Source organism: Chroicocephalus ridibundus, chromosome 7 (genome assembly GCF_963924245.1).
Source record: "Chroicocephalus ridibundus chromosome 7, bChrRid1.1, whole genome shotgun sequence".
NCBI lineage: Eukaryota > Metazoa > Chordata > Aves > Charadriiformes > Laridae > Chroicocephalus > Chroicocephalus ridibundus.
Window position 1 is genome coordinate 50610907 of NC_086290.1, and position 23152 is coordinate 50634058.

General features: G+C 47.4%; 2 protein-coding genes across 4 annotated transcripts in view; one reads left to right on the forward strand and one right to left on the reverse strand.

Moving 5' to 3' along the window:
• The window catches only part of NOS2 (nitric oxide synthase 2), a 32872-nt gene extending 31735 nt beyond the window's left edge, over nucleotides 1-1137 (forward strand). For both annotated transcript variants that reach the window (XM_063340903.1, XM_063340904.1), the window contains one exon: nucleotides 384-1137. In XM_063340903.1, coding sequence (XP_063196973.1) covers nucleotides 384-461 — 78 coding nt within the window. In that variant the 3' untranslated portion in view covers nucleotides 462-1137. The remainder of the gene's footprint in view (nucleotides 1-383) is intronic.
• A 6631-nt stretch (nucleotides 1138-7768) lies between these two features.
• Nucleotides 7769-23152, reverse strand: part of KSR1 (kinase suppressor of ras 1) — a 71524-nt gene continuing 56140 nt past the window's right edge. The window contains exons 11-20 of one of the 2 annotated variants that reach the window (XM_063342458.1): nucleotides 22275-22316; nucleotides 21277-21331; nucleotides 20500-20545; nucleotides 19125-19504; nucleotides 18108-18204; nucleotides 17183-17316; nucleotides 16620-16751; nucleotides 16210-16345; nucleotides 15720-15853; nucleotides 7769-10969 (exon numbers count right to left, since the gene is read on the reverse strand). In XM_063342458.1, coding sequence (XP_063198528.1) covers nucleotides 10891-10969; nucleotides 15720-15853; nucleotides 16210-16345; nucleotides 16620-16751; nucleotides 17183-17316; nucleotides 18108-18204; nucleotides 19125-19504; nucleotides 20500-20545; nucleotides 21277-21331; nucleotides 22275-22316 — 1235 coding nt within the window. In that variant the 3' untranslated portion in view covers nucleotides 7769-10890. The remainder of the gene's footprint in view (nucleotides 10970-15719; nucleotides 15854-16209; nucleotides 16346-16619; nucleotides 16752-17182; nucleotides 17317-18107; nucleotides 18205-19124; nucleotides 19505-20499; nucleotides 20546-21276; nucleotides 21332-22274; nucleotides 22317-23152) is intronic. The other variant, XM_063342457.1, reaches the window with a different exon arrangement.

The following is a 23152-nucleotide window of genomic DNA, read 5'->3' on the forward strand; positions in this document are numbered from 1 at the left end:
CATCGTATTCTTCTCTTACACCTACCATTTTCCCCAGTGTCCCTTTGGGCCTGGACATTACCTTTGCAGCACGTCTGGAACACCAGGAGCGTACAACTCGTACAACTTTATTGTAACAGTGGAGGAAAGTGAGTTATGAAATTAGTGTGCCCATCACTGAAAAGACAGTGCCTGGGTCTGCCGGCTTTTTAGCACGTGTTACCAGAACGTGTGCCGGCGCGCGTGCCTGGGGTTCAGAGAGCTCCCCTTTATGGGCAGCAACAAAAGTCCCCTGTCACAGAACCACTCACACGAGCAAAAGACATTTCAGTTACTTAACTGTTACCGGAGAAGGAGCTCGCAGTATTTAATTAATCTCTTGGGTTTCCCTTCTGTTTTCGCAGAGCCAAAAGCGGTACCATGAAGATATATTTGGGGCTGTATTCCCACATGAAGTCAAAAGAGGTGTAAGGGCTTTGTAACCCACCGGCCCAAGAACAAATCAACTGATGTTTTAGACAACACTTTGCACATCTGTTATTTTCAAAAAACAAGGGGTCAAATCCTCTTTCTTATACATGTTAAATCACACACGTGTATATGATTGTAGGATTTTACTTTTAAACCTCAGCCTTAATTAAGAAAAAATATTAAATTTAACTTTCGTTGCTATTTATTCTGAGACTTCTTTTAATAGATTATCTTAACAGTGAGGATGCAAATTATGTTTTTTTAATACTGTCTGTGCTAGTATAAGTCTGCTGGGTTTTGTAAATACAGGGAAAATATAGAGTTTTTTACTATTTAAGCTAGAACTGAAACCTTGTTTTTGAAATGTATTGTTTATCTTTGTGAATTTATTTATATCAGATTGTTTTGCTGTGCATGTTATCTTCACTTTAAAGCAAGTAAATGGATGGTTGTGTCACTTGGAAATGTATAGTCACACACCTCATTTGCAAATGAGATGATAATGTAACGGTTTGTAAGTGGAAGTACCTGCTGTACACGCTTCAGATGTATGCACGTGAGGAGGTAGTAGCTGTGAATTGGCAGTAAGGCTCACAAAATTCAGAAGCACTTTGGACATTTGAATTCTGTGCACAGGTTTACTTGATTTGTTTGTAATAAAAGCTGCCTTTATATTGATACAAACAAGTTGCTGTGGATTAAAGGTACCTCTTTTTGCTATTGGCTTCAGCCAAAACCTGTAGGGGTAGGTAAGTAAGTTCTTGGGTTCCGGGGAAGTGGGTTTGGACTCCGACCAACTCTCCTTCTGTACGCAGGAGTTAACGCAGTCTGCCCAAGAGTAATTACACATTTTTGTTACTGCCAGGAAAATGGGAATTTGCACCATAGATTGTGAGACTGGCTTTTTCAAACTGCAAAAATATAAACTAGCAATGAGAGCAACATCTTTTGCCCTAGTTGTATTTTGACTTTGGCTCTTTCTATGCCTTGCAGTTATATCAGAGCCTTTAGTTCCTTCTCGAAAATTACCGGGGCTATATGATCAGGTTAAAAAGCATAAGGTGAGATTCTCCTATCATCCCTTGTCTCCAGGAGCTGGAATCTGATGAAGGAGGAGTTGAGACTCAAAAGTCAGCAGTGCCGTGTCTGTACAGTGTGTTTCACCTGTGCTTCAGGACAGCCTTAGCCATGAGGTCAAAAATACAGTGTAGATGAAAGCATGTGGACAGTGATGGCAGAGAACAGGACGTATCAGACAACAGGTACAAAGAGTAAAGAACAGAGGAGGTTCCTGGCAAGTGCAGAGTCCTGGTGGGCACCTGGTGTATATACACCGTGAGTGTTATCTCCTACTTTGGTTAGTTGGGGTTTTCTGATTTTTAGGCTTTTGAGATAGGATAGAAAATGGAACGAGTAATTGTGCTTTCCATTAAGAAAGTTCTCAAAAAGCCCAGGGCTCACTGAGTCCTAGACTTCAAATGAGTCCAACAAAAGTAGAAAACAGAAGTAAATTCCGTACTTCAGAGTGCTGATACGCTTCGTGCCCTTTTGGGAATTGTGTCACTGCACAGCCCATTTTCCATGTACGTGACTAAGGAGGTGAACTCCCTTGCCAGGGTGCTTTCTTTGTATCTCAGGTGTCTTTTCAAGTAATCACTTACTCCAAGGTACTACCATAATCCTTTATAAATGCTTGTGTACTAAAGGACCATAGTTCACTTTCATTTGGAGGCTCAGAAACTCGGGGGGAGGGGGGGGAAAGGGATGCTGTTTATACCAAGTTGAAAGCAGGCTGGGGTGCCCTGAGGTCATGTCCTGAAGACGTGAGACACCATTGAAAACCGCCAGCCAGGGAAGGAAGAACCTCTGTTCCTTCTTGGGCCTCTGACAAATCAGAGCAAGAGGCACAAGTGTTTGTTATCAGCTCAGAAGGTGCATGACTTTCCATTTATATATGCTAAGTTGATGAGGCAAGCCTTATGGGGGGACCTTTTCATCTTAATTCCACCACTGCAAAAATTTCCCCCTAGCAGAGAGGTGAGAAGGCAGCTAAAGGAAAGGATTAAGAAAAGCAGAGATCCGTTTTAATTCTTCATGAATTTATTTGAACTGGTCCCAACTGTAAGTTAACTTCAGTTGCAGCACTGATCTGAAGCTGTGTATAATTGCTTTTTGTACAGAAAGAAATGGGGAAGATAAAGTGCAGATGTTAAGGTCAGTGGATAATTATTCTATTCCAAGATAAAAACCAAGACATCATTTAAGAAACCAGATACAAAATACACCTTTTAAAATCCTGAAGACAGTCAAATCGCCTGTTCTGCAGTTATTGAAGTGTTCATTACAGCCCCGAGTCAGTAAGGGATTTAAGCACATGCATTAGTTAAGCACTTGAGTAGTGCTGCTAGAGGCAGAGGAACTATTCTGGTCTAGAAGTTACTGGGATGATTGTGCACCTCACTGATTTGGGACCTGGCTGAGGATTACAGACCAACACTTTCTCAAGCAATTAGTGCCTTGTTTCATTAACACTTAAGCCCAGCTTACCTGGCTCTAATGGCATTCAGCATTGAAACCAGGCTGCAAGCCAAGGCGCCAGAGTGCAGACCTTTCTCTCAGCCTGGTTCTCTGGCCATCTCTGGTTGTTGGTGAATTCCCTTGTGCTCTCGGGTACAGGGGGATATGGCTCCGGCTAAAGGGCAGGTTGCCGGGGAGAGTTATTGGTCCCAGTGCTGGCTGGGTGCATCCAGGGGCAGGGGGTAGGTGCTCCGATTGCTGCCCTATAGCCCCTAAACACGTAGAGCTCAGCTGTACGAATGTGTTTCTGAAGTGCATTGAGCAATCTAACATTGATCACGATAAGTCTGTACATGCCTTAACCTGTTTAAGTAGCTTCTATTAACTTAAGCTCTTTCCTTGAGGAAAAGGAAAGGAGTATGTGGCTAGGTTACATGAGCACGTTATTGCCCAGCTGAGAGGTAGCAGAAGTTCCAGCCTTGCATTAGGGTAAGTGCTTGGGGAAGGTAAATGTCTGCAGGTGAAGTGGCTGCCCAGCCCCCTGCTGTCTGCCGTGCTGGGGGGAGCGGGGCCGGGGGGGACAGGTGGGGCTGATCAGTGATGAGGGACAGCTGGGCTCCTGGGGAGGTGACGAGGGACAGCTGGGCTCTGTGGGGCAGAGCTTGGAGGACGGCGACTGTGTGGTGGTGAGGTGCGAGGCTGACGGGCACTGGGACAAGGAAGGCAGGATGAGTTTGGGTAGGTGAAAGGCTTTTATTTATTTATTTTAATTTAAATTTATGCATTCTGTTTTAGCTGTGCAGAGGGGTTCATTTCCTCGAACGCGTATTCTGCAATGCAGGGGTCTGGGTGGATGGGGCCTTGCTGGCCCACAGCCCCGCTGGGAGGCCAGGGCTGGCCCCCGGTGCGGGCAGGAGCAGGCAGGGCACTGAGCGGGGATGGGACGGTGGTGTGCTGGGTCCGGCTCTCCTTCTGCTGCTGCGGTGCATCCGTTTGTAGCCTGGTCTATGTTCCATGGGTTGTTGTTTAGTCTTGGTCTTCTCTGAGTGAGCCGCCGTTTCCGTGGCTGCACCGAGATGCTCGGCGTGTGCTGGGAGGAGCGTTGGGTGAGCAGGAAGGTCCAGCGGGGCTGGTGAAATGGTTCCTCTGGTTGTAAGGTTTAAGATGCAATTGAGTGTTAGAGCGCAGCTGGCTGGAGCTACAAACGGGCTCTCCTTGTGCTTGAATTTGTCTCTGTTGAGGTGTCAGTACTGGTTTCTTCAGAAAAAAAGAAGGGGAGGGGGGAAGCTTTTGTTGTCTTTCAGAGAAAACAAATTCTTGGGCTGTTCATCAATGAAAGAGAAATATTGTAAAAAGGCTGTTAAGAATATGCTCTAAACAGGAGGAGTAGTGTATAAATCATAGGTTAACAAGTGGTTTTAGGCTTTCAGCAGGAGACAGGTATTTGATTTGAGTTTTTGCTAACAAAATGTGCTTTGACAGACTCCCTCGATGGCTGCTAATGCTAAGCGATGTCTCACTGTGATGTATAATGGCTTGTCCGGCTGTGCAGGGGATCTTGTCTCTACACCAGAGCCCGGCTCAGAGTCACATCTCCAGTCTGGAGCGTATGGTATGTGAAGGGACAGCAAACCATTAGTGCTTGTCAGGTGTTGGGGACCGTTGTTTGTCCTGGTTAACAACGCACCCGGGGGCATCGTCTGCTCCCTGGCCAGTGGCCGCGGGGCACCGGTGGTTTGGCTCTGGGGCTTCTCGGGCTGTTCCACCTTGGCTGCCCCGGCCCCATGGGCTCGGCTCTGGGCCCGGCCCGGCCCAAATGTCACTTTGGGAACCTCGAAGCAGCATCACTCTGCTGGGGCTCTTGGTGACCGTATGGACTTTGTGTGGGTCAGCTGGTGCCCAAAGCAATAATGTGAAATGGCTTTCCTTGCTGTGACCCTAGGAGGGTGGCATGTTGCCTGAGGGACTGGGCTTCTCCTACTCCAGCGAGTGCTTCAGTAAGGTGTCGTGGACTGTGGTTTTCGGGGGGTGCAATCTCTTCTCCTGCCTTCAGACTCACAAGGAGTCGAAACCCCCAGAGACACAAAATCCTCAAATTAAACAAGTGAGACCAAAACTTGCTGTACGTCCCTGATGGGATAAAGGTGGTGTGGGGGCGTGAGAGGCACCACAGAGCTATTTTTGTGGGAATGAGACCCTTTTACGTGACAGGAGCTGGCAGGGGGACCTAGTGACCACCAGGCTGCTGCCATGTGCTGCGGGTCCCTGCAGATCAGCTGGAGCCGCTCTGCACCCAGGGACGATATTGAAGTGCCTCTCGATGCAGGGTGAGCGCAGTTGTGCAGGGAGCTGCGTCTCTGGCGGCTCCGCGGAGGGCTCTGTGTGTGCCCGTGCCCCCCTCGGGCAGCGGCCGGGCTGGCGGCTGCTCTCAGACCCCCCCAGGCTGCAGCTGCTGGGGTGGAACCGAGTACCAACCTCAGTCCACAGCTGGCGCAGTGTAACCTTTATGCTTCAGGATGGTTTGTGGTTGTTTGTTGGTTTTTTTTTTTTTAAATTAAATGCCCTTGCCCTTCAAGTTTAATTGAGAATTAAATTCATTATTTCTTATTCTTTATGAAAGAGAACAAAGCTCAACTTATCTTAAGCTTTTTATTGTTTGCATATGAAAGATCTAGATGCGATGGATGAAATGCAAAATTGCGCTTTTATAATGCCTCGGCCTTTTCCCTGCAGGACAGCACAACGCTGCCGTTATTTTCAGCAGAACGCCGTTTGGCAGCAGCGTAACGTTCCCGGGATTCATTAACACGCTGCGGCGGCGCTCGGGCCGGGGGGAGCGGGCGGCCCGTGTCTGGCCGGCAGGGCCTCTCCCCGCTCCGCAGGTGCAAAGGTTTGGCGGGGCCCGGGGGGCTCCGGGGGCCCCCGGCGAGGGCCGGGACGGTGCCCGGGTCCCCCGGTCCCTGGGGCAGCGTGGGGGCAGAGCCTGGGGGTGGCCGAGCCCGGAGGCTGCGGAGCTGCTGCCGCCTCCCCGGGGAGAGCGCGGAAGGGCCGGGGTGAGGCGGGCGGGGGCCGGGCGGAGCCCCCTGTACCGGTGCGGAGCGAGGACGGGGACCGGCCACGGGGCGCGGGGAAGGGCCTGGGGTGGGACGTGGGTAGGAAGCGGCTTCTCAACACAGACCAGTGCTTCAAGAAAACGCAGTGGTGGGGTTAAACCACGGAATAACCTGACCCACATCCAGGGTAGACACCTTTCTTCGCCAGTTGCTGATGGGCTCGCCAGCTCTTCAGCCGCCCCCGCAGCCTGGTGCGGGGGTGGGGGCGCTCCTGCGAGGCAGCTGGAGCTGCAATTAAGAGCCGGCGCTGCAATTAAGGGCAGCAGCCGCGAGGAGGCACCCAAAGCCCAGGGAAGGGCTTGTGCCCGAGGCCACAGGAGCTTCCGAGGTAGCCCAGGGCTGGTCCCTCCTCCCCCTTTTCTGTGGGATGCGATTTGTGGCACGAGCCCGAGTTACAGCAGAAAGAAAGCGAAGAGCTGGTGCTCCAGCCTGTTATAAAAGCTGAAGAAAGAGTTTGCCGGGTGTGCCGTAACTGAGGGCCTCTTAAATTTGCCTTGTAAGAGGAAACAAAAGGAACCAGGCTTGTAGAAAAGGCACCCGCTTGTCACCTCGTTTGTGGCAGGGTGTCAGTGATTGGCAGCCAGTATAATGGGAAGAAAGCAAATGGGCGCAAAGGCCATAAATTAACAAGTCAGTCTGGTGAAAGAAAAGCTGTAATACACAGCAAGGGCTGTAGCAAAAGCTGTAATGTGATTTTTATTTTTTTAATCTTATCTTTTTCTTACATGAGCTAAACCTGAGGCTTCTCTCACCCTTTGCTTCAGCCTGTTATTCCAGGAGCTTCTCTGTTGCAATGGGATTTCTAGAAACAGGGCCGCCGTCTGTCAGGATAGCTGCTGGTTCTTGCCCGATTTGGGGAAGGGTTTTAGCAGGCGCTGCCTCCCCGTGCCCCCCGGGGCCCAGCCGGGCAGGGTGGCTTTGCCGCGTGTCCCTGGCCTGGCAGCGCGGGCGCTGCGCTCTCCCGGGGGTGTCTGGCCACGGAGGGGGCTGCGCCCGGGGCAGCCCTCACCCATGGCAAGGGTCCCGCTCTGGTCATTTACCCCCAAAGGGTGACCTTTGTGTCGCCCCGTGTCTGTCAGGCAGAGGAAATGGGGAAACGCTGGGCCATGGGAGGGACAGGGAGGGGAGTGCGAGGAACCGCAGTAGGGGATGGCGGAGCCGGTGCCCTCCCTGCGCGTCAGCTGGCACACCACAGCAGTGCCCAGCCACTGCCCTTTCTTCCTACGCACCTCCCACGTTTTCTGGCCTTTTAAATATATTGCCTTGAATTCCTAACTTTAGAGCAGGGAGAGCATCTCCTGCTACTTAGAGAAAGGTGCGTCCATCCGGGACTGGGGCCAGGGTGAACATTAACTGTGTGTGGGAGTGGAGATGCCCAGAGCACCTTCTTTTGGCGCTGGCTCTTGTGAACTTCCCAGGACCCAACACCATTTAAAAGTCTGTTCTGGGAGGGGTTGTAGTCTCCCAGCGCCACCGCAGTGTGACCCGCTGCACGATGGCCAACGGCTCAGTCCTGCAAATCCTCCAGCACGGGCTTTTCTGCGCCGTGCCATGTGTTAGTGGGTCACTGTGAAATCTGCTCGTGTTTTCCTCTCCTTTGGCTACAGGTAGATGGGGGGGGGAAAAGGTCAAACCACAATTCTGTAACACTTGCTTTATCCAGAGCAAAGATTTATTCACTGAAAAGATTCCTACATATCCAGAATTTCATTAGCATAGAGTGCACTCTTTTTTTTTTTTCTTTTTTTTTTTTCTGGTTGCATAAACTAATACAGAAACTGTTGTTAATACTAACAATTTTTAATTAATTTAATAGCAATTCTGGAAGACACTCAGTTGATAGAAAATATAAAAAAAAATTTTTTTACTGTACAAAGTTTACATCACATTTGAAAAGAAAACATGTCCATTTTCACCATATTACAGACTCCATTTACATTCACTACTGACGCGTGGCTTTTGTAGCAGCATTTACAGCCAGCTTCACATTTACAACCCGACATGGCACAGGCTCGCCTGCCCCGCGCCCTCCCGCCAGCACAGGAGGGGACGGGGCGCGTGACACACAACAACGCAACCAAGCGACTCCCGCTTGGTTTGCGACACGCAGAGGGGTACGAGCTCCGCTCCCCACCGCTTCGTCGAGTGCTGTGTCTCACACCAGCTGATTAAAACAGAAATTATCCCAGAGCCAGTCATCGGCCTCTCCTCTCCGATACACTGGCTCCAGGAGGCTGGGTTTGCTTTTGAGAGCAATTTATGGGTGTTAAACGCAAAAGCAAGGTCAGATTGAATTGGAATCCCAAATCTCGTGTCTAACGGCCGGTTTTGGAGCATGGAGCAGCAGGGCCGTGTTCCCAGCGGGGCACTGGGGCAGTGCTCAGCTGGGACGTTCCCATTAGCGTTCGGCGCACGTTGAAGTGCAGCTCAAGGATGTGAGGTCCCAGGCCCTGCCGAAAGCAGGGGACACACAGCCCAGGGCGCCGGAGTCCGCACAGGCTGTGTGGGAATTGGACCTGAGGGCAGCCACAGGAAGGACAAAAGGTGATAGGTTTTTTGTTTGTTTTTTTTTTTTTTTTTAAATTGTTTTAATCTGGCTGGTCATCCAGCACTGGCTGTCCTCCTCCTAGCCAGTCATCTTATCAGAAAAAAAATTGAGAATATATTGCTTGTTCAGCGTAGCTCACACTTGCAGAGCAGCGTTACTGCTGGTGCACGAGGAAACACTGTCTATGTGCGAGCTGGGCGACTGGGGCGTTCCGGGTGTCCCGGGTCTCGGGACCCATTCTGTGCACGGAGATGCAGGAACACCCTGTGAGGAGCCGCTGCTGCCCTCAAACACAGGGCGAGCTGAAGGGCGGCTCGGAACCCCAGGTCGCAGAGCAACGCGCCGCAGCCGGCAGCAGCCGCCGCGGGGCTGTAGGGCCAGACGCAGAGCGCCGCCGGGGGCTCGGCGTGTTGCTGGTGCAGAGCAGCACCTCCCTCCCCGCTCTGGGTCGGTGGTGCGCGGCTGTTATTTAAGCAGGGAGAACAACTTCTGCTTAAAACTGCTGACGCACAAAACTATCATGAGAGAACAGCGGCGGGTCGGCGGGTCGTCAAGACCCCCCAGTGGTGCAGGTTAAATACTCAGTAGAGCTGGAGGGGGTTTATTTGCTTTATAAAGGTGGGGAGAGGAAGGTCAGGAGAGCACCGCAATGCCACGCTTGGCTACCACCCACCCATTTTACAGCTGAGGCACACTTCGAAAGTCACTCTGTCCAAATATTTAAAAGAGAATATAACTGACTTGCACGTAGCTGGAGTGAAGCTCTCTGCTCAACAGAACTCAGGAAATACTTTTGCCACTTGATTTTCTACAACAGTCAGCCCCCCGTAAGTAGCCAAAGGGGGCACCTGCCCCTTTGCCAGCCCCACAGAGGACTTCAGAGCCCCTCTCCCCGTCAGCCTCATGCCAAAGCCTTGTGGTGGCAGCGAAAGGGAGGGGGGGGCGTCTGCATGTGCGTGGGTGAATGGGAGGGATGAGGGAGCCTCTGCCAACGCTGCTGCAATTGTGGGATAATGCCTCTGTCACCTTAAATGTACTCATCGGCCGTCTCCTTTACAACCTGCATATTACGTGGATAGGGTGTGCTTTGGGGTTTTGGTCTTAAAGTTAACCTTTGAAAGACGTCTGAGCTGTTGGGTTGGGTCGGGGCCTCTAGAGCAAGATATGACTGTCCTGGCTACAAGATTTCTGTCGTTCTTAGTTTTCCCCAAAACCACTGTTTAGTCCTAAATTTTTTCAAACAAGTAGCTTGCAAAGGGCAATGTGTGAGGCTGCAGGAGCCAGCAACGCTGCGTGTGTATGTGGGGGGGGGCACTGCCTTTGAATGTCGTGCCAAGCCCTGGGCGTCAGCCCCTATTTAATGCATTATTTAGGGATGGCTTTTTCCCTTCTCTCGTCCCTCTCGCCGTTCCCTGCCACTCTGGAAAATGTCTTTTCTTCTACAAATGAAACGGTTGAGTCGGGTTGGTCAGAGTTATATTTCCAGAAATGCTGCTCCTTTAGGGGACTAGGACTTGTGCCTAAAACTTCAAAAGAGGAATTTGGCCCCTGTGCACAGAGTTGTATCAAGTCGTGCTTTTATTTTTTTAAAGGCCAGCAAGTCTTAAGCTTCCTCCAGGATCGTATGAGGACAAGGAGCTTTCAGTGTGAGTTCTGTGTAGGAGAGCGCTCAAGTCTTTAACTGAGACCCAGCCTACGTGACTGGAAACTCTCCCAGCAGGAGCAGATTTGTACTGGTGTAACTCCAGAGCTTGGGCCAACCCCGCTGAAATAGACCTCAGCGCTCAATGGCTGGTTTGGGCAATAGATTGATTTTTACCTTAAGGAAAGAAAATTGCCCTCTGGAACTGCCCCCCCTTGCACTGGGTGCGCTGCCGTTCTGAAACAAGCTGGTCCCACCGCTCTCGGGGAAACAACTGCTTTGCAGGCAGACGGTCGGTCTCTTTACCACAGACATGAACAGGAACTAGAAATAGTTCTTTCTTTCAGTGCTATTTGAGAATGGCTGTAGTTAAACTTGATTCACTGTTTATTATGTTTAAAAAATATAGTTCACACAAAAGTATCATGTAAACATTCTTTAAATAACTGCTGGTGCTCAGGCAGAATTCAGACTTTACAAACACCACGGGACTGGGAAGTGATGGTCGTGCGGCTTTCGGCGGCGGCTGCCCCAGTTTCAGAGCTCGGAGGATTGAGTGAAGGCTTGTGATGTTTGTGTAAGGAGGCAGACAACATTCTCACAGACAATCACACACCACGCTATAGCTTTTGATTACTTGGTTCCAGGATTCCCAAGCCAAATCTTTCAAAACGCAGGACAACTTTGCTACTGTTAATGCTGAAAAGAGCAGGGAGGGAGAGGAGAAGGGAGGGGGAAAGGGTTACTTATTTTTCATTTTTCTTACAAAGCTACAGTTCTAGAAAAGGAACTACAGTGGGTTAGATTCTGATCTCATGCAACTTCAGATCACCCAGAAAAGCAGCTTAAGTAATTAAGCAGCAAACGCATGAACCTATTCATGCAAACCCCATCAGCAGAACCATACAGCACAAATCTGCTTTGTCTCACGCTGGAGAAACAGGAGCTTTTTGGAGGTCCCTAAGGTGGGCAGGAGCCCAGCACTTGTTATCAACGGGCACTCGGTTTCCTTGAAGTAGAAGGGGAGGAAAAAATGACTTACAGAAATTCATTTTTAAGAGAAAGGGATGTTTTGATGAGCTACAGCAGTTGGGTAAAAAAAACCCAACAGAACAAACGCAAACCCATTTGCTCCTCTTTATAGACTGTAGCAAGTGCGTAAAGATGTCTTTTCCTTCACCCTTAAACTGTTAGTGTAGCTAGAAACATTCTCACTTCCAAGCGCATCCAACACAGACGCGCTCAGGTGCCAGCAAAGCAGCCAGCCTGCATCTGGGAGGTTCTTGGTGCGTATTCTTCTCTGTCCCTGTCCTCTCCCCTCCAAAACAAGATATTTTTTCAAAATCACGAATTGGTAAAGAATGAAAAAAGACCTTTTCTAAAAAGGCACGTGTTTGCTGTGTTACCTACAATCCTGGAAAGCCCCTAACGTTGCTGGACACTTTGCTGAACAGGGGCCGTAAACAGAAGCAAACCGTCAAATTCAAAGCACTAGCTTTGCAAGGGCGGGAGCTGAAGGCAGCTCTTGCTTCCCTGCTCTTCTACACAGCCTTGTGGCTGATCCCAGCTGGGCCACCCCGTCCGGTTCTGGATACTCCTGGCGTGATCCCGGTAGGGCGAGGGACTGCAACCTGCTCCAGGCAGGGTGAGGCCCAGCCTTTTTTCCACTCAAGAATTGCACCAGCTTCATCCAGCCCCTGGCAAAATTGTCCCTGGCTTCAACGCTGGCTCTGGTCCCGAGGGAGAATCGGCACAATCTTGTGGGTTTGCAGAGCAAGGGGAGCGTCCAGCCATCGGCCGTGCCTGTGAGAATGTACCTGTCACCTTCAGTCACAAAGCCACCGTCCAGACTAAGGATGCCAGGCATGACCTCAGACTGACGTGAGGATGCTGCACCCCTCTGCCTCCCAGGACATGCACAAGTCACACCAGTTTTGGAAAAACCCCCACCCTGCCGGGCCGGACACACAGGGCCCGCTGGCGCTTGCACTGGTTAGTTAGAGAGCAGATGACCAGAGCCTTTCCAGGGGGAGTTACAGCCTGCTGAAACGCTTCCCAAGTGAGAGATGGCCACGTTGTTAGACAGGAACTTCTCGCGGACAGGAGTTGTTATTCAAGCTAACAGCCCACACCAAGCGGAAAAAGGCAGAAAAGGAGAATTCGGATATAGTGTTGATTACGTCCATGGGTTAATTTCGTGGTTTGTTTTTGCTTTTTTAAATGGAAGGTGATTGTCCAAGTTGCTGGTTAGGATACAACACATGGAAGCATGCAAGGTGGAGCCCGTTATTGCACCAGTAGCTACAACCTACAAAGAAATATGGGAGGGAAGGGAAAAAGACACCGTGAGAGTTAGTTTTCAGTTATTTAAAGCAAGCCCTTGAGAACTACATATTATAAAGCTTAGACCAGAATAAAGCATGGGGTTAGTGCAGTGTGTCTCACAGGGTGTGAACGCCTGCGTCTGCAGTGGGGTTTGACTGGGAGCAGGTCTGTGGCCGGCCTGGCTACAGAGAGCCTCCCAGTTTGCAGGGGCTGGACAACAACTGAGCTGCCTGCGCTTTCATTGCAGGGAGCACTGATTCAGCTGTCATGCTGATAACTAATACTGACACTTAAAGTACTTCTCCCCTATTAAATGCTTTGAGCAGAGAAGCAGTAGTAATGTATGCAAATTGACGTGAACCACTTGTGGGGGCGGAGGGGGGTGTCAGTCCGTCTACCCAGGGAAAAATAATCAGGGTAGCGACTACACCCGACATCGTTCTGCAGTTCCACAAGCTGTTCAAAAGTAACTCCCTATGGAAACACTAATCCAAAATAATCACTTGGCAAATTGCTCTGGAATTGAGCACTCTCCTGAACCGGCTGCCCAAATGGGAAGCGTTACTTCAAGTTCATGTCCAAGGAGATGTTGGAGGACAATGGAGAGCGTGACTGTCTGCCTGGGAATGCGCAGCCAGCCCGGGCTCGCTGTCTGCTCTGGGATCTCTGGGCAGGGAGCTGAAAAGATCGAATCAGCCACCAGAGTTAATGATCCGACACCAGTGGATGTTACTGTACAGAGAAACGAGGGCACGAAAGTGTTGACACACAGAACCATAGCGCTGGAGTACAGTGTGTCTCTGTAGAAAGGAAAAAATATCACCAAAGGGCACTGCTGTTTCATGCTCATTACTGGCAAAAGAACTGCTGTAACATAACACAACTTAAATACAACAATCTTCCTCTGAGGCAAGGGAGGATTAGCTTCAAAAAAAATAGGAAGCAATGTCCCAAGTGAAGCTGGATGTCTTGAAGGAATGGGTGACGGAGAAGCACGTCCTCAAGGCAGCTGGGTACAGACCTGCCCAACACAGGCTGTGCCTGGAAACAGGCCTTGGTACGCTTTGGCCAGACAAGGAAAAAAAATTGTTTCTCTTAAATTAGGACTAAGGGACAGATACGCAGCAGCAATTACACGCAGGTCCATTTTTTAGCTCAGATTTTGTAGGTTTTTCTTTAAATTTTTATTTTAAAAAATCTAGACAATTGAAATCAGAAGGACCGAAGCGTAGCTGTGACAGCTCTGCTGGGGCAGTGGGTGTTCGGGGAGCAGAAAGACACCCTCCCTCCCAACGCTGGGCCACAGCCCAGAGGCAGTAATGATAATGCAAATAACTGCCAAATGTAAGGCAGTTGTTGTGCGCTTTTACAGTGAGTGCTGTGCTGTGCAAATGTACCCGTCTAGCGCAAGGAAAAAATACCAGGCGGTTCTACTTCTCAGGGAGAAGTGAGCAGTGAGCCTTCAGTCTTTGCTGATAATAGTGTCCTTTTGTATAAAGGTGAGGCCACAGTCTTGGAGCAGCATTCCGCATGTTAAAGTCGTTAGACATCGTAATGTATCAGGGATCCAGTACAAGTGTTAGGGAAATTGCACAAGAGACAAATGGTGAAATTTTCAACCAAACCCCCAAAGAAACCGCACCCACCAAAGCACAGAGTGCCGCGACAGTCACCAGAGAAGCAAACAAGCATTTGGTTAGTTGTGGTGAGGTGTTGCAGGAAGATTGTGAAGGGTTATGGGAAAGAAAGGGGTAGATTAAACATCAAAAAAGGAGAAAAAAAGAGAAAATACTAGAGGTTCAGTAAATGAAAATAAACACTAAGCAAAGTACGTAGTAAATGGGCACTGGTCGCAAATGTGTCTGATCTTCCCCCAGACTTTGAGAAAAACCACTGAGGTCACCAAAATGTACCCTTGTGCCTAGGAGAACCCTAAGTGTGTCCCTGAACCCAGGCTGGCTGTCCCCTCTGGAGCCGGCAGGGCCAGCCTGCTCGCTCAAGTCCATCGGAGCTACTGGGATAACAGCAGGCAGCGAGGGAGCTGAGACAACTGACGTGGAACTGGTCTGGGGTGGGGGTTCAGTCTTGCGGCTCCAGCAATCCTATCTGCTTTGCTTCCACTTGATCTTAATAGAAGTGGAACTGGGAACCACCCTTCCCTGAGAGCGACGGGTTACTCGTGAGAAGGGAGGCTGGAAGTTTTAGTCCTTGTGGCTTTATGCTCATCCAGTCTGAGCTGGAATGAGTTCTATATTCTGGTCTGACCTGTCATAACCGCTGACGTGGGACGTACAATCGGGTGTTTTGAGGGACCTCTTCCAGTTTTGACAGTTTACAGATGCTGGATCTTATGAGACCTTTCTTCCCCTTATGAGACCTTGCGACACAGAAGCTGACTTTGAAAGCATCACGCTCTGACAGGGATTTACAGTAACTTCTCATGATTTATCTTTCCTTGGTCCAGATCTTGACATAATTCCAACTTAGAGATTCAGCCCAAACACTGCCACTCATTGCTAGCTGTCAGTTTACTGCATCATCAGGATTTCAAAATCACTTGACACATGATTACCACCTATTTTGGTAATTTTCCCCAGAAGTCAATTATTCTGAGTCAGGACTAGCGCTGCATTTCGTTATCTGCCTGTGCAAATTGAGTGCTCTCCCGTAAAGAGGAGGAGGGGGTTGGATTTTTTCCCCCACATACTCCTTGAGGAACTTAGGACTCTATCAGAATTTGACAGTTCAGTTTCAAAGGGAAGTGGCGGCACATTCTTTGCTCCTTCCCTTCCTCAGTCAGCACCGGCCATTATAGGGGAAATTCTAACCACTTTGGGGTCAGTGTGGGCCCTTTCCAATACTGTTGGTAGATACTCTGCGAAACCAAACATAAAGCTGTATAAGTAATCTACTGAAGGAGGGAGGTGAATATGTTAAAGTAGGAAATTAACTGTCTGAAGCACACAAGCTTAATTGCATAATTTCCTAGTAACTAGAAAAGCAGAACACCGTTACTCTCCCATCAGAGGTTTGACAGCCCCCAGGAAGGCAAAATAAAGGACAGAAATGATCAGTGAGCAAATTCTGAGCGGCATAAATGTTCTGAACAGCAGCAAATACTCACTCAGCAGACTTCCAGAAATGCCCTGGGTGGGAGAGCCGACGATTCAATTTTGGCAGTTTTTCAAGCATATCCATGAGGACAGTGAAGCTAGGTCTCTCACCGAGATCGAATGACCAGCACGCTGAGAGAATTTCCTGCAAAGGGTATTTGTGGCTCATTATCTCCACTTAGTTCCCAGGTCAACTGTGCAGACCAAGCAACTGATTGAGCACCGTGATTTGTGCGAGCCCAGCCAGAGACAGTGTTTAATAGAGGTCTTGGACATTCTTATAATCAAACAGGATCCTGCAGACCAGCGGACATCCACTTCTGTAGGACAGTTATGGGCAGAGGCGTAGTATCTAACCTGGTGTCCCATTCTAATCTCTCCTCTCTCCTGCCCTTTTACTTGTATTATAACTCTAAAGGTAAATAAATCTCCTCTTTAAGCAGCTCCCTCTTTTCCTGATAAATAGCTATATGGAAGGATTCCTGCAACTGAGGTACTTACGTTGACTTCTTTCCCCAAACTAACAGTTGCAAGGACTTGTTTCACTCCTTCGCCACTTCCAATCTGCCAGATGAGTGCTTCTGCAGGCTGGTTCTTGAAAGGCCATTCTCTCGCTTGGAGCTCATACCACACAGTCCTGCAACAGCAACGGACAAATCAAGCCTTTGCCTGCTCTTAAGAGAAAGATACAAAACCCTGACTCCGTTCCCATTTCTTCAGATAAGCTCTGGAAGGTGTACAAGGCTGTGCAGCAAATCCCTCCCACCACACACACCTCCCGCCCATGACTTGTGTAGTAGCTGAGAAAAAGCGTCCTAGCTAGAATCCTGCGCCTGTGAGAAGAGGCCCACCGACTGTAACAAATCTCATTTAGTAAGCTCCCATGGTACTCTCAGGTGTTCCTCTCTTACCCAAAGGCATAGATATCTGCAGCTTTGGAGAAAGGCAGCTTGTCTTCATCTTTCCCAGGGGCCATCTCGCGAACAATTTCAGGGGCCAGGTAGCATAACCAGTCATGAGGCAGCTTCAATTCATTCTCCCTCCTGAGTTCAAAAGAAAGAAGTGGTACTGGAACGCTACTGGTTCAACCAAGCAGCAGCGTATGGACCGTATCTGTGCTTCATCTGACTTGATTTACTCGCATGTTTTTGCTGACATTTGCTTTCTAATTTTCTACTCTATTAAAAACTACACATGAGCTAGCCTGACTCTCCAGCTCATTCTTGGGCTCAAAGTGTTCTTTTTACTGCGTTCTGAGTCTTACTCTATACGTAACTTCCTAGCAATGTGCTACAGGAACAGCAGAAAGAACTCTGTTAAAAAAACAACGAAAAATAGCATATTCCAAAAACGTGTGTACGTACTAAAGCAAGCAACACGCCTCACTTGTACTGCGTAACACATCAAAACGTGTCCCTTTGTGATCATTATTTATCATTCTAGAAGTGGACCAAGCATTGAAACCTCCACTTACCTTCCTTCCTGCACCACACCCGAAATTCCAAATAATCCAAAGTCAGTGATCACAACTTTCCCATTGTCATAGAAAACATTCTTGGATTTCAGATCCTTATGTACAATCCCCTTTGCGTGAAGATAGCCCATGCCCTGGGAAATATATGTAGAGAGGTAAACTTTTTTTATGATTTACGAGCCTCTAACTCTGGGCATGCTTTGCTTTCTAATACACATTTACACTCATTACTCCAGCATAAATGATTAATTGTAACTGGAGAGACAGCAGCTGCCGGACTTAGGCAGGAAGGGTGCAAGGAAAGTCAGCAAGGCAGCAGATCTCGCTTAGCGCTCAGCCTCTGAATTGCTTGTCATCCTCTGCACAGGGCTGCTGGAAGGGTACTCTTAGCTGAAGCATTAAGTGGCTTTGGACTTCACAATCCTGAACAAGTCTCTATGTGGAAGAACAACTGACACGAGCTTGCTCACTAAATTCACAGGATATTTCTGCCAGAAAAGAAAACAGCAGCTTTAGAAATGCTTCTTCAGTTGAGAACTATTGAAAGCGAGCACAGAAAATGCTGTGCAAATCTGGGAGAAAATGCCACCTACTTCAGAATGCATTAACTCAGCTGCAGCTGCTAATAGAGAAGAGACAGGGAAGGAAACCTATCCTGCATACCTCTCTTCATTGTTCCCTTTATCTAAATGCTCCCTCCCCAGCCCCTCACTGACAAGCAAAAGCTCGGTTTCTCTCCGGATGGGCCCTTAGCTTACTGCTCGCTAAATTAGCACTTTTTTTCAGCCAACTTTGAGTATCTCCTGCTGCAACACCCTGTTGGGCTATTGAGACTCACAGAACCTCTCCAGCTGTGCCGCCTCTAAGCTCTTGCTGAGGCACTGCCCAGAAAGCACACGTCTCCGTTGGCATAACGCAGCCTTACCTTAATGATCTCCTGTGCTATCTGCCTGGTTTTGTTAATATCCAGGGATATCTTGGGGTCCCTTACAAACGAGTGAAGCGTCCTTCCTTTGCAGAAGCTACAGGAAAAGAGGAACAACAATCCTTAAAAAGATCTTTTAAAATATTGGAGGGAAATAAGAGTGTAATACTGGATGTTCAATTGGTTTTCTTATCATTTTGGCAGAATCCCAGCCCTCTTCCACTGCTGAGAAACGCCATTTTGAAGAACTTTAAGGATGAGATTGATTTACATCTGTGTGGGTGTACACGTGTACCTATTGTTAAAGCACGCTCAAGAATATGCACCAAATGCTTATTTCTTCAGAGGCCCAGTTGTTGTTGTACTGCTCTGACATCTGAAGTCCAGGTTTCAAAACCTGAGCGCCAGCTTCTGCTGCTGGTGCTACTGGTCACTTCAGCAGGAGACTCCTTTTGGAACTGCAATTAGCAATGACTGAGCGCCCCCGTGCCGGAGCGTGAGAATGGCATGCCCTTGGCCGTACTTCAATTCAGCCTGTGTATGAACATCCCAAACAGCTGTTATTTAAGGGGCTAAATGATCCTCATCTCAACTAAATACTGAAAACAGAAGAGAGAAGAACAATAGTAATATTTTTGCCTCATCAGCAAGTGTCCCTAAAAGGAACTGAAAGGAAGAGGTAACTGTTGCATTATCAGCCTCACACATTGCTTTACTGTCACTTTGCTGAATTGGAATCCTCTGGAAGTAGATGACAGAGGAACAGCCTGTTCCAAATTTTTTTTCCTCCTGCTTTTTGATTTGTACTATTTAAGAATTCAAAAATAAAAACTGCCAAAAATATTATATGTTCACTAAAAGGAAACATCACTAATATCCAAAACTCTGAGCAACACGGACTACATTCATGTCTGCCACCTCCTCATGCAGCGGTAGGCTTCTTTTTATATATAAAAAATATTGTCTATCTATAAATATGTGTATCTTAAAAATAATACTAAGATGCTATATCCTTACCTGGTAATGATTGCTAAATGAGGAGGGTTCATGCATGCTCCCATGAAAAGTACCACGTTCTCATGCCGCGTCTGTCTGTAGTTCATCACCTCCTTCTTAAAGAGCTTGAGATGATCCTGATTGTTCCCGTCTATCTCCAGCAGCCTGATGGCCACTTCCCCATGCCATTTTCCCTTGTAAACCTTCCCCCATCGTCCTTGGCCAATAGGATCCCCCAGTTCAATCTGTTCAAAGGGAATGTCCCATTCTTGCAGGTAGACGCTGGTCTGGCTAGGTTTGCGATAAATCATCCCTTGCAAGTGTGGCCGTCTGTTTGGCAAATCTTCCACCTCATCCTCATCATCTTCAGGTTCTGATTTATTAGTCTCTTGTTCTTCCACCTGTTCACAAAAAGAGATGGGAAACGTGCTGAGAGTCTCGTGTGAGGGGCAGAAGCAGCCTAACAAAGCAGCAAAGGCTGCTCGGAGAGAACTTCAGGGGATGTGTGCCTTTGCCTACAGCTCTAGAAATATCCCTCACAGGACAAAATAATCTCAGAAGGCTACAAAAAGCCATATTCCGTATGTCAGTGCATGCAGGTGAAAACAAGAAAGGCTTTATCCCATATACAGTTAAATTTGTAAAACCAGCACTAACATCTAGGCATTCAGCATCTCTCAGGATCTGGCCTTCAGTGTGGGGCAAAATGCTAGAGGCCATTCTAAAAGAAAGGGTCAAGAACCTCTTTGTGCTTCAAATAAACGTGGGCGCAGGTTTTTTTTTGAGATTACTAAAATTGTCCTGTTAGAGAGAAGTGCTCCAAAAATCAAGAAATTTGATTCAAAATCCAGTAGTTTCTGCTGAAACATTGATTCTGTCTCTATTGGCTTACTCGTCCCTACAGAAACCCATTTCAGTGTTCATCCTACAAGCTGAACTACCAAAATCACAGACTCTTGTGAGCAGGTATGGAAAGGCTTTCCTCTGCAAAACATAAGGCCATGCTTACCTTTGCGGCACCTACCACGAGCTAATCTGACCTCTGGTAGTACCTACACGTACATTACTTGCAGATTTGAGGTCTGCAGAGCATTTAGACCTCATAACTCCAGCTCTTGTAATGTAAAATGGGCTGTGCCAAACAGTGTCAGACAGAAGTTTGAAAAATACAGTCTTAGCCTGATTAGAAAGAGTTAAGTGTTGTTGCAACTACGTAATTGTTTCGGCCTAGCTACAGAAACCAGGAGTTTCAGTTGAGATCTCCGCAGTACAAACAGTTCAGTGGAGCTGAGGTAAGGCGCAGCTAGCCTACACCCAGTGCCAGGGCCAAAACTTTTTCATGGCACTTCCAACATGGCATTTCTGATTGTACGAAAGGGCAAACCAGAAAACCTACCTCTGCTTCACATTCAACTCCATCTGCCTCTGGCTGTTGATGAGCACTAACAAGAGAAGACAGGTTTGCAGTGAGAACAATGTTTGTGTATCCAGCTGAGTTAGAAAAGCAGGCTGCTACATATGCCATTAGGGGAGCGGAAAGAAGCAAATAGAGAACAGATCTTGATAGCGTTATCGTAGGTCAGAGAAAAATACAATTACTGCTCCACTTAACAGATAAGGACTTTCTAACCTTACTTTAGCAAATGAGGGACAAAAACTTTGAAGTGATTTTCAATGACTAAGTGGTAAGAATTGGTTTGGCAGTGGCAGGGCTACATCGTTACAACGTGTTCCAGTAATGGCTACTCCCACTCCTACCACTGCAATAGGGACTGCGAGAAGTAATCCTGAGTGCTGGCGATGCAGGCTAGAATCTTTCGCGTGCCCTACTGTTCAGATCCTTAAAAAGATGTTTGCTTGCAGCTAAGTGTGCCATGCTCTTTTAATTGTAAAATTCCGTAACTTCTATTTCATTGGACCTTTCTGCTCTCGGAATGCACACGTAGCCATAACAGATATTAAAGGCACGGGCTTCTTACTGTCCCATCTAAAGGAAATATCATATTCAGCTTTATAATACTGGGAATACCAGTTTCATCCTTGCTGACTAAAATTCTCCTGTGAGTTCTTAGATGATAACGTTCAGTTTTGGTCATAACAGAGCACTTTCAGACTGATCTGAAGATTAGCAGGTAAACACTAGGCAAATAAAAGAATTTAAAGCGATACTTACTTAGTGTCTGCCGCTGTTTCTGGAGGCTGTGCTATTTGTGCAGGACTGGGAATTTCTGGGAAAGTAGAAACATTTATGAAACATATTTTACACTTCGATCTCTTAAAGATTGCAAGTTTTAACACTGCAATAGTGATTATTTGCTTCTTATTCAGGAATTATAAACTAAACTCAACCACAGACAATATGATTTATACTTCTATTCACTTAAAACTATGCTCATCTTTCCTAGTACTTACATGCCCGTATATTGACCGAGCCCATTCACCTACTTATCTGTAATGTCTTTCAAGGTCAGTCCTTGCCCGTGAACTGCTCACATGCCTTCGGGTTGCCTGGGGCAATCAGAAATCCTTAACTCCTCACAGATCTAGGACGTTTGAATTCATCTATACTGCAGGTCATCCGTTCCAAATGCACACAGTCTGTTCAGTGTCCACAGGAAATTTAGCTTGTGTTGCAAATCCTTCCAAAATTCAGAATAAATACCTGGCATCCTACATCATCCATTCTCGCTTTGGAAAAAACCAAGCTGTTTCTAAGGGTTCATGAACAGTTGACTGAGAAAAGTTTGTATAGGCAAATCCACCTAAGAATAGTGTTACACCATGGTTAAATCCCACAGGCCAGAGCCTCAGTTCATAAGGGTGAGCTCAGCATTCCTGAACCGACAGTGGCCATTTATACCAGCTCGGTATATAAACCTAAACCAGCCTTTTTAAAGAGAGAACATGGCTGTGTAGTGAATCCCACAGCAGAAAGCTATTTTACAACCGAATATTCAAAGTTTCACCTTAGTACGTAGATCACATCACTACCTCATATTAGGAGAGAGAGGCCTGAATTATATACTGAGACAGGAGAAAGTTTGAATTGTTTTAGATACTTTTTTTTAAAAAAAAGCAGAATTATTGTTCTTGGGCAGCATGCAGAAGTTTACAAACGAGTTACTTTTTGGCAGCAGAAGCTGGTTAGTAGATTTAAAACAATCAACTCACCTGGGAAGATAAATTGTTGTCTATGCTGAATGTAGTAGGCAGCTTTTTTTTTTAATTTTTTTTTAAAAAAAAAAAAGAACAGCAAAAAAAATTACCAGGAGAAAAAAAAAACACAAACAAGTTAGAGGATCATCAGTAAGTGCCCCATACGCATTCAATGAATTAGTCCCAGCTCACTGCTGGGAAACAGATTAGTAGATTATCAGCCTGCTGGAGGGGGTGAATTTCAGCACATGCATGTCTGGAAGACTATGAGAGATGATACTTCTCAAATGAAAGCTAAGTTACCAGTAAGCAAACGGTCTGGTGGGAAAACAACACGTTCAGACTTCAAGTGGCATGAGCAAATTTAGAGAACCCAGGAATGCTAGAAGGCAGGCCCACGTAAAGGCTCGTGCTTCAATGTTCTCTCGTCTTCAGCTTTTCAGAGATATACCCAGAGAAACTGAAGCTCATGAGTAAACTGCAAGCATACTTTTTAAATTTCAGTGAATTTGAGCAGTGTGTCCTAATACAAAGTAGTTGCAGTACTTGTACTAAACTGGCTCTGCTTCTGCTCCTTTTGAGTAGGCTAAAAGAGCAACTTCCACTCACAGATCAAAAGCTTAATGCAAAATACAGCCATGTTGAAGGCGAGATGTAGGAGCTATTGAGCAGCACGTGACTTCATTTCCAGATCAAAGGAATTAAGTTTATTCTCACTATGTAAATCGTTGTCCTTGTCAGAGATTCTTGCCTCTATCGACTGACCATTTGGGTTCTTAATCTGTATGTAGGGTAAATTCTTCTCTACCATAGGTGTATATCAATGGTTTAAAAATGAGTGTTGATCATTCTTATCTTTTGGGAGGGACTGGTGAAGTAATTCATTCCAGCTC